The sequence below is a fragment of the Theobroma umbraticum genome, unplaced genomic scaffold (assembly GCF_002168275.2).
Source record: "Theobroma umbraticum cultivar Fairchild unplaced genomic scaffold, ASM216827v3 scaffold_30.0, whole genome shotgun sequence".
Lineage (NCBI taxonomy): Eukaryota > Viridiplantae > Streptophyta > Magnoliopsida > Malvales > Malvaceae > Theobroma > Theobroma umbraticum.
In genome coordinates, this window is record NW_018397254.1 from 9,405,069 (window position 1) to 9,416,216 (window position 11,148).

Below are 11,148 nucleotides of genomic sequence, written 5' to 3' on the forward strand. Positions count from 1 at the left end.
ATGGTAATGAATATTAGATGATAAATCAATAATGATTCTGACCTTGAAACATCATTGTTGTCTAAACAAAATTTAAATGTTTTGCATGAGAATGAAAATTGAAGAGGATATAAAAGAGTATTAAAATTTTTATCATGTGGTTATATACTTATGTTTATGGGATAGTAATTTGTATTAAAGATTTAAACTTTATTATATAATTTATTTATTTTTTCATATTTATTGTAATTTGTTTATTTTAACATGTTTTTATTATTCAATTTATGAATTAAATCATAGAACAATTTTATTAATAAAAAATTTATCAAGTAGAATTATAACAATGAGTTTTTTTTTAAAAAAAATAAAAATAAGTTGACCCAATCCAATTTATGGACTAACAAAGAGTGGGTTAGGTTGAGATTTTGATGATCTATATAAAAAATAAATTGACTCAGTCCAATTCATATTTTCTCAACCCACAAGGGCTTGGGTCAAGTTGAACCGAATCAGCCCATATCAACATCCTATGGTAGATACTTCATGCCAATAACAATGGTAGGAAGATGGCTTGATGCTTTAATATATTTTGAAGGCAATCCATCCGTTTTCGAACAAGTTGTGATATCAATATTCGAATTTTCCCAATTGGTTTTTAGATTCCGGAGGCAGGCAGTGAGAAGTGCTTTATTATGCAGTTGTGCTCGCTTGGTTGCTTCATCAATGGAAAGAACCTCTGCTTCCTAGTGCAATCAAATTCACAAAACCAAACTTCCTTTCTCCTTTCTTGTACATTTCGTAAGCCATTTTAACAATATATTGCAAGCAACCAACAAAAAAGAGGGAGGTAAAGAATAATGGTAGAAATTAGATGACAATTAAATTTTTTTTTTTAAAAAATGAGAGATGGAGAATTTGAATCTTGTTCTTTGGATGATATGTAACAGTGGTGTTGATACAGTTATCGTTTCCTGGATCAAATAGTGAGTCACCAAAGATGAATAAAGCAGCATTGGTTTTAGGCAGAGTGTGGCAGCTAATGGAGGCTGAGCAAGGCTGCGTAGGAAAGCAAGTAACAGATATAGGCCCTTAAGCTTGCCATGCCAAAACTGGTTTGCTTTCTGTTTTGCTTTGCTCTTTTTTGCGTTCACAATAGCACTTACTGGTCTGAGCAATCTAATTTTGTTGCTGATGATAGTTTTGATTTGAGAAATAAAATTTAAAGAGAAAAACATGATATCTTTTCAAAATGATTGCTTATAAATTATATATAATAAAAATGTTTCATATTGTAATAGGTTTATTGAAATTCATTGACCCTATTTATATTAATTTTTTAAAACATTCATATTTTCATGAATCTTAATGGATGTTACTGTTCAAATTCTTGCATAATGTATAAACTTCAGATTCATAAATTTTTTTAGCGATAATGGTGTGATAAAAAAATAAAATAATATTAGAATAAATATTTTATGTATAAAAGAACACATGATTCATATTGTGTAACTTCATAACAAAGGTGCAGTTTCCAGTGGTAGATTGCTTAATTTAAGTGAATCTTTTGTTCTTTGATCTTTGACTAGTTGCGGGGTTGCTAGATATAGCCTTCTCTTTCCGAGACAACCCAAGTACTTATTTGAAATGAAATAACATGCATGAAGTTCCTGCAATCTCAGTTAAACTGAAGAAATAAATAAAACAGAGCACATACATCACATTCTGGAACAAAAGCTCAACATACCTACTATGCAATTCATCAATAAAATTCAAGGTTCCCTAACTAAACAACTGATAGGTGCATGAACTATATTGGGCACATAATTGTGTAAACTCTAAAACACTAACAAGCTCCAAGGAGCACTACGGGAATACTAACTAGTCAAACTGCTGCCTGAGCTGCATCTCTGTTTCACTTTTCCAAGTTGCATGAGATGACTGGCCCTTCATTCTCTTACTCTTCTCTTTGTCTTTGATAGTAGACCCCTTCTTCTTGGGATCTTTGTCAGTATCTGCAAGAGGACGATCTCCACACACTGGACAGACCATTCCTCTAGCACTGGAGTAAGTCTTTGGTATTCCACATTGCAGGCACATCCTATAAACACAACATATTTTGGCTAAGAAGAAAAACCAACAAACATTATATGGCGCATGCATAGATACTTTTAAAAAGGCCACTCTGCACAGTGTATCACAGAATAAACTCAGAAACTGATTATCACCATCCAAATGAACCTACAGCATGGTAAATTTTCTAATTTTCAAAGTAATGTCAGCAAATGCAGGTGAATGTAAGGTATGGGGCATCAGAAAGGGACAATGGAAAAGAACTGGTGCATGAATTCATGCTGAAAACAATCAAGATGTACCTCAAAAGCTCTGCAGCATCTTCAGCATTGGGATTTGATGCAGATGCCACCCGCTTCACTCCATCCTGGCTGGTGCTTGGAACTGATGATGTTGGAGGCTTGCTACCCTCAATATCACTTCTTACTCGCTCATGAATTCCAACAAGTTGAGGTTTGGCCTCGACTACAGCACCTTTAAACAATGAAGAAACCAAGTTAATCTGGTACAATGGAACTAATAGTTAGGATGGAGACAGTTTGACAAAACTCTAATTAACAGTACTTTTAAGGCATGGCAACAGAATGCTAATGTAAGGATTGAAAACAAATGACCAGGCAGAGGCAACCTACCTTGGACACGATAGTCAAGAGAAGAGTATGGTTTATACATTTCTCAAAAAAAGCTTCACTTAAAGTTACAAATAATAATAACGATATCTACAGTAGAGGCTACTGAAGAGAAATAAGATCCCAAAATCCAACAAATCAAACCATGAACATTGTTCCGCGCTGATACTACCAAAATGTAAAGTCAGCTTTCATCAAACCTTTTGATTGAAGCATAATCCAGAGCCTGCCACAGGCACCAGAGGAAAAAGATCTGCAAGGAAAGTTTGCTCTTTTACCATTGAGGTTCCACCTTCTTGCAAACTGCCTTTCCACCATGTTTAGTTAAAATACATTTATTGAAACCTTTATTCATTACCTTCAACAATTATAGTGCAATATTTTCACTTCACATATAAACACAGCAATTGCAAAGCCCATCAGAACTAAGCAATACAAAGAGACAGATTTGTAATGAAACTTGAAAGGGAAAACACAAAAGAAGAATACCAGCAGGCATATCCTTCTTATCTTTGAAACCCCTGCGGCCACCGCGCCTTCCTTGCTGATGATCCGAGTCTCTTTCTGGAGCCTGTTCCTCAACGGCATGGTTTAGAAACTCTGGTGGCCCTGAAATCTCCAGAAACCAACAAGACAACAAATACCATTTCAAATCAGATCAACCCTAAATCACCATCATCAATTTCACCTCACTTCAGTAACATATAAGAGCAAAAAAAAAAAAAAAGCCTTTTCACCTACTTTCAGTTGGTGAGAAAAAGAAGACGAAAAAAAGAATAGTATAAGAAAACGAATAAATGTTTTTAAATTTCATTCTTAAATCTCAAACTCTTCTTCGAAAGCTTTATTTTCTCTGACCAGACCATTTGAAAAAGGGGGCAAAAATACAGAAGAGAGAAATTTAGGGCAAAAAATTTATACTTGGGAGAAGGCGTCGAATGCTGATGGAAGAACGGATTTATGGGAGGGATCGGGGAAATCGAAAACGGAGGAGTCGTATCGTTTAGGAGCGGCGATATGGTTTTTAACATGGTCGTCATCGTCGTCGGAAGAGGCGCGGTAATGAATTTGGTCATGTTCAGCTGCTGCTGCTGCTTCTTCTTCTTCTTCCGCAGAAGAATAGCCTTGCAGGAGTGACAAGCTCATTGCCCGCTTTCACGTTTAACCTCTTTCTTGTTTCTCTTCAACAGGATATGGGATTTCATTGCTGCAGCGACGCTTTCTGTATTTATTTTTGGTAAATAAAACTATTTTTCCTTGCCCCATGGAATAATTAAAAAGTGTACCTATTATTGGAATCAGCAGTAATTTACCATTACTAATTTAAAAGTACTGTAAATGTTATTCTCCACACAAAGAGAAAAAAAGGATAATCCACGGAAGAAAATAAAGACCGAGAAACAAATGTGAATCTGGCGTTGAAGAGTTTGACGTTTTAAGACACCAAGTCTGACCTTGACCCACTTGATGCGTGGATCATCATGTCCATTTATGTAAATTGACGGTGGCCAAGAAGTTGCCTTTCACCTGGGGTCTTCCCCTCATTCTCCGGCTTTCCTTCTCTCTGTCTCCTTTCTCCTCGTAAGCGCCGTCTTTAATAAATCTGCCTTTCCCGACTGCGTCCATTTTCTTCGTAAAAACACAGACAAAGAAAATTCACGCAAGTTTTTTTTCCCAATAGAGGGTTTGAGAAGTTGCTGCCTTTTTCTTTTGTTTCTCGCCTGTGAAGGGGTGGGGTGGCCATGGAGAACGTCTTTAGCAAGCTACGGAATTTGGATGCGTACCCAAAAGTCAATGAGGATTTCTACAGCCGCACACTCTCCGGTGGCATTATTACCCTCGTCTCCTCTCTTGCCATAGTCTTCCTCTTCTTCTCCGAATTTAGTAAGTCTTCTCTCGACCTCCTTTTCTGTTTGTTTCTGCGGATTTTTGTATATATCTTAATTTTAGAAAATTGGGTTTTTAAATTTTATGAACGCAATACATAATCCGCTTGAAAGGTAAGATCTTTAAGGTAGAGGTTGACCGGAGTATTGGGTGATCACGTCCTTCTAATTTAGTGACATAATTGTTGCAATACTGTAGATACAGATATCTTAGTAAGTACGTTGTTTTGGTTTTTATATTTCATCTTCTACTTACAGGAGAACCTAAATTGGATGAAAGTAGTTAATGTTGTAAGCAGCTGACTGGAAGTTAAGCAACATAGGCTATTATAAAATTTGTACTATATGTTTTTCGCTTTTAGAATAATTTAACTTGTTGAAACAGGGTGATATTTAATTCTTGAATCATGGTTCTTATTATTATTTTGGGGATTTTTTAACAGGATTATACCTGCATACTGTTACTGAGACAAAGCTATTGGTCGATACTTCAAGAGGAGAAGCCCTACGCATAAATGTAATCATCTCTCTTGCTACTTAATTTTAAAGGAATTACCAAGGCTCATGTTCTAAATTCACTCCTGTAAAAATTAGTGCTATGCGGTATTTCAAGGTTGCACTGTGATCATGTTTGGTAAATATTTTTAAAGTAACTTTCTGCTTGTTATTGTACTGATGTGTGATATTCAAGCTCAAGCTTTCAGCAAGTGTTAGAGCCTTTTATGTTAAAAATATAATCTTATATGGTTGTTGTCGTTGATGTTGCTGTTGTCGTTGATGTTGCTTTACCTTATTAGTAATCATTCATGCTTTATTTGTTGACACCCCAGTTCTGTTTGGACATGCAGTTTGATGTCACTTTTCCTGCTGTTCCATGTACGCTACTCAGTCTTGATGCTATGGATATCAGTGGAGAACAACATCTTGACATAGTATGTGCAATGCAGCAGATGCTCGGATGAACATTGCTTATTGTTTTGATTTTTTTTTATTACTTTCAATCCGCTTTTCACCTCTGTGTCTGATTGCATTTGTAAACTTGCAATTTTATGTGCAGAAACATGATATAATTAAGAAAAGAATCAATGCTTATGGCGGTGTGATAGAATCCAGGCAGGATGGTATTGGAGCACCAAAGGTAGTTGAAAGATAATTCTCTAGCTCTTCTTGTTCATTTGAATTTTTTGGACATCCTGCTTTTGAAAGGTACTTTTGCTTTTGTAAACTGCTGTTAATGAGGACTATATAAACCATGCACTCAACAGAAATGACATATGTAATTTAGAAGGACATGTTACGTTATCGGCATTATGCTGGATAAGAACAATTGAAATTTATAGAGTATTTAGAAGAAAGTCAAGATGGTAGGGTCAATTTAATTTTTTATGCATTTGGGAATGATTGTGAGAAGGGTATGGAAAAATTGGCCAGAATGATTAAGAAAGTATCCCTAAATTATTAATCAGTCATTAAGGAGGATAAGAAAGATCTTAGGTTGGAGGTGAAAGAATGATGCCATGCTTCCTAATAAAATTATAGCTAAGCCATGTGATGCAAATGATATGAAATTCTTCTGCAGGCCAAACATAATTGGTTCTTGCCAAACATATTGCACCTATAGGCTATATAGCTTTTAAGAAAGTTGGAGATTTCAAAGAAATCTAAAATTTATAGTCTTCCTATTGCCCATGCAAGCTCTTTCTGAGTTGATTAAGTCTTACTTAAGGAAAGTACAATAATTGGCCACCATTTCATTCATGATACTATATGATATTTGTTACTTTTTCTGTCTCCTTTTGATTGCATTTTCAGCTCATTTCATATTTTTTCCTCATGAAAGTATGATTCGTGTTGATTAGCACCTATATTCCCCCATGAAAAGGCATCTGTTAATCCTCAGTGATATTCAACTTGAGTAGATATGTTGCGATGCAAAAGGGGAAAAAAGTTCACTGCTGCCTCTATTTTAGTTGTATTATGTTTCTACTTGTGATAAGATAGGATCTGTTTACAGGATCATCAATGGATATTGTTTAATAAGTTTTAGAATCCAATTTATCTCTTCTAGAGGGCAGTTTTAGAGAAGATCTACCAACAGCATTTTCGGTGGTGAGTGGAAATTTTAAAAGTAATGGTTCATAGTTTCCAGTTGAGAAGATGGTGTTTAGAGCTTTTGGTTTTCTTAAAGCTTCCTGAAAGTTTGTAAATTTGATGAAATGTAAAAGTAAACACTGCAAGAAATAAAGATAAGGTTTCCAGACTAATTCTGTGGATTAATCTGTTTAACAAGTTAGGGAAGATAGCTTTGTGTTAAGGCTCCATAACCATAGTTGAGTGTTTAATTGGTAATAACTGGAGTTAGAACTTGTCATGGGTACACTTTTGCATCAACCTGGTAGAGATGTCTGATTGCAGTATTCTCTGATTATTGAGATGTCGCAGCCCCCTTTTACCTGAAATCCTTGACATATTGGCATTTGATGGATGGTATCATGACTTCATTAAATAGTCTTCATCATGCTTCTTTTTACTTGCTTATGCTGTTACCCCTATTTAGTGTTTTTTGGCTTAATTTACTTCTTTTTTTCCTAGATTGAGAAACCTCTGCAGAGGCATGGTGGCAGGCTTGAACACAATGAGACATATTGTGGGTCATGTTTTGGTGCAGAACAGGTATGTTTGATATTTGGAACCCCTTATGTCACTATGTTTTTAATTTGATATTTGAGGCATGTTGAATAATATCTATTAGGTGATAATAAGGATATGAACTAGTAAATGGCTGGGAAAATTTTCCTGAAACATTCAAGTAACAATTATTGCTTTAAAACCAGGAAATATGTGCATGTGATTATCAGGCTTGGTATAGTTCATTGTGATAGTGTCTAGTTACCGCTCTAAATTTTTCTCGGCTACAAAAACTTATGCATCACTCTTTGGTATTGTATGCAAATTAAAAATCTTGGAGAACTACAACATTCTACATCAAGTATAACCTTGACTCTTTCTGAGAAAAAGCTAGTGTTTTGTTAAGAACTGGGTGAATACAACAAACTATAGTAAGGAAAAGTGTAATTTGGATATACGCCTTTTTTTAGCCCTTTGAGTGCTTAAATGCCTCCTGAGTTAATCTGCTATGCAGTGATATGCAAGTGGCTAAGAGCAAAGACAGTTCTCAGGTCGGAATTGCTCATGTGTAGGATGGAAGTAATGATTAATGGCTAACTTGGTGGTGGACGGTCCAAATGATCTGGAGTACATTATTTAATTCTGAGGTTGTCAGATCTTGGTTCTCAATTGTTAGCTTGCCATCCATGCATTGCAATTTAAAATGTTGATGGTACAGAGTGGCTAAATCTTCCAAGAAAATTTGAATTGCAATTAAAAGTGCTGTAATAGATTGATTGCCTATACCTTAAGGAAGCATGATGCTTGAAGACATATTAGTGCTCTACAAAATTGATAAAGACAGTACTGAACCAGTTTGAAATTTTTTCTGGAATTGACTGCTGAAATTAGTATGATTTGATGATGTCAAGGATGGTATACAAACTTAATTGGAATACATATCCTATATGTAACATCTTAGCTAATTATTTGATTGTATTTGTATGCCACTAATGAGAGGTCCCTCTGTATGGTGCAGTCAGATGATGACTGTTGTAACTCGTGTGAAGAGGTTCGTGAGGCATATCGGCGAAAAGGGTGGGCAATGACTAATGTGGACTTGATTGACCAGGTTTCTTTGCAAGTTCTTTTTCCAAGTGTTTTCTTGGCACTGCTGGATAATTATATGCTGCATGTGCTAAGATTTAATGGGATCTGTATATTCTGTAAAATTTTCATCCCTTGCTCCCTAGCTTGGGAAAACAAATCCTACTTTCTGGCTTTATATTATGTCTGTGCTTTTTTCATTTTTTTTTTTTTGGTTTTCCAGTGTAAAAGAGAAGGCTTTATCCAAAGGGTGAAAGATGAGGATGGTGAAGGATGCAACATTCATGGATCTCTTGAAGTTAATAAGGTTGCTGGAAATTTTCATTTTGCACCAGGGAAAAGCTTTCATCAGACAAATATTTTTCTCAGTGACTTGCTAGCTTTCCAGAAGGATAGTTATAATGTGAGGCTTATATTTGTATTTAAGTTCTCTTTTGTGATGAAAATGTTTTATGTTAATATAGATATGTGCTTTATATGAATTTCAAATGGTAATGATGTTTGGTATTTTTGGTGTACGATACAGATAAGTCACAGAATTAATCGGTTAGCTTTTGGTGAATACTTCCCTGGTGTGGTAAATCCTCTTGATGGGTAATTCGTATTTCCTCTTTCATCATGGCTACTCACACTTCTTAAAGACTCTTCTATAGTCTTTCTGGCATCATCTTCTTTCTTTTCAAACTGAAAATGAAAAAGAATCCAAGTACTGAAAATTTTAATGGTGGTTCCATATTGCTGTTTCAGGGCACAGTGGATACATGAAACCTCAAATGGTATGTACCAGTATTTCATCAAGGTTGGTATTGTAAACTATCTATCAATGTTCCTTGTTCTTTAGCTTTTCTAAGTGACAGATCAATGTTATCTTGTGACTTTAGCTTTCATTTTCATGCCCATTCTGGTGGATTGAGGGAACTACTTTTGATGCACATAATAATTGCACACTCTACCTATAACATATTATAATTGCTCTCTTTTTTTTTCTATGAAAAAGAACAAATAATTCAGCGGATTATGTGGACCTCTCACTCTCTCTCCAAGTGCACAGCATACAGTCATTGTTTTTAGTTGTGCTTGAGTGCCTATGTGTGGACTTGTGAACAGATATCTTGGTTAATTTTGCAGGTGGTCCCCACAATTTATACTGACATCAGTGGCCGCACTGTTCACTCTAATCAGGTACTGCTTGACTGTTAACACGTTGAGATTAAAAATCACTTTGTTTATCATATTTATTGGATCATGTTCTGATACATGCCAGCATTCCTATTGCACAGTATTCTGTGACGCAGCATTTCAAGAATTTGGAGTTCATTTCTCTTAACTCTCATCCTGGAGTTTTTTTCATCTATGACTTTTCTCCAATAAAGGTAGGTTCCTTTTATGTACACCTTCCAATCTAATGAGATTTTTTTTTTTTGGGGTGTAGTTTCATGATAATATAGGTACTTCTGCTCTCAGTAGAACCCTTTTCTTGTTCCCAATATTGCTTTGCATTTCCTCTCCCTGCTGGATGTTTGGTTTGTTACAAGTTGTTTTTATTTCTGTCATTGCTAATAATTTGTTATACTTGAATTGTTGTTTGTGAAAAAATAGAAATGTATTGTATCTATAGATTATTCTGAGGGGATCAGTCTTTGAATTTGGACATTCTCTTAGGAACTCAAATCTTCTTTTCTTTCTTTTCCTCAACCTGCCTTTGACCCTTATCTCCTGATTCCAAAGCAGAAAACTTGAAGTAAACATGATACTTTGCATGCATCAGAAAGCCCCATATGCTTTGCCTGCTAATGCTTCAAGGTGGCCATCGTAGAAAGTTTTGGCTCATCAATTACTTTTCTATACATCCATCGTCACCATTCACATGTGTAGAATCAAGCCATAAATTGTGGAGCCTATGCATTTGAATGATGATAAAGGTGTACTGCAAAGTAATGGGGAGAAGCCGAATCTATTGTTGAATTGCCAAGACATTAACAAATCCCTATGTAACCAAAAGAAAGAAACTGTATAACGTTACTTTTCATTTTGCCCTGTGCAGGTCACTTTTAAAGAGGAACATATTTCATTTTTGCACTTTATCACCAACATATGTGCAGTAATTGGAGGTACTATCATTACAAACTCCCTCTATCTTCTCCTGTGTGATGGATTACTCCAAACCTTGTACTATAAGTGTTTCTGTGGCCAAATAATATACTATAAGTTATGACTGAAGCTAGTTCTAGTCATTTTCTTCCTGGTTTGACTTGAATAAAGTTAGAGATAGTTTTTATTTTCCTTTTTGATTTACTAATGCATTGGCAAGCTTTACCAGATGGTCATGGTTAGTTTTAAGTGACAGATTGTGGTACTTGCTTGTTTAGGTATCTTTACAGTTGCGGGGATAATTGACTCATTCGTATATCATGGTCAAAGAAGGATGAAGAAGAAGATGGATATTGGCAAATTCAGATGATTTTTCTTCATTTCTGCCTAGTGTTCCAGGATGCTGCCTTGGCTTCCAGCACAACAGTATTTGGATCATTGCTTTCACAGGGATCCACGCTGCTTCATGCCAAAGATTATGTGACAAATTGGTCCTCCGATCATTTCTGCAGTTGTCAGATTTTTTTTACTTCTTTCTAACTCCATCTCCGGCCACTGAATTTCTACTTCCTACTTTCACTGTGAAAAGAAAGAAAAATGGGATGAACACTTGTAATTTAATGAGCGTTGATTTTTTATTGAAAGTTTGATGAACGTTCGAGTCATTCTACCGGAGGGTTAAAACTTAAAACTACACTTTAGGAGAATCTAAGAACTTCGTAATTGATTTTCCCTTTTGATTCTGATTGACAGAAAATGCTTTTAGAATCTTGGCAGAG

The 11,148-nt window shown here is 35.5% G+C and overlaps 2 protein-coding genes across 2 annotated transcripts; one reads left to right on the plus strand and one right to left on the minus strand.

Annotated features, from left to right (window-relative positions):
* Positions 1 to 1,658: 1,658 nt before the first annotated feature.
* On the minus strand, positions 1,659 to 3,956 carry LOC110422033 (plant/protein). The gene is made up of 4 exons (XM_021435799.2): positions 3,600 to 3,956; positions 3,168 to 3,294; positions 2,352 to 2,523; positions 1,659 to 2,077 (listed from the first exon to the last, which is right to left on the minus strand). The coding sequence occupies exons 1-4, from the start codon at positions 3,822 to 3,824 to the stop codon at positions 1,858 to 1,860; spliced, it is 744 nt and encodes a 247-aa protein (XP_021291474.1). The 5' UTR covers positions 3,825 to 3,956; the 3' UTR covers positions 1,659 to 1,857.
* A 250-nt stretch (positions 3,957 to 4,206) lies between these two features.
* On the plus strand, positions 4,207 to 10,875 carry LOC110422004 (uncharacterized). The gene is made up of 13 exons (XM_089783191.1): positions 4,207 to 4,562; positions 5,008 to 5,081; positions 5,413 to 5,496; positions 5,622 to 5,702; positions 7,157 to 7,237; positions 8,211 to 8,303; positions 8,502 to 8,681; positions 8,805 to 8,872; positions 9,026 to 9,077; positions 9,407 to 9,460; positions 9,559 to 9,651; positions 10,323 to 10,389; positions 10,648 to 10,875. The coding sequence occupies exons 1-13, from the start codon at positions 4,421 to 4,423 to the stop codon at positions 10,737 to 10,739; spliced, it is 1,161 nt and encodes a 386-aa protein (XP_089639317.1). The 5' UTR covers positions 4,207 to 4,420; the 3' UTR covers positions 10,740 to 10,875.
* Positions 10,876 to 11,148: the final 273 nt, after the last annotated feature.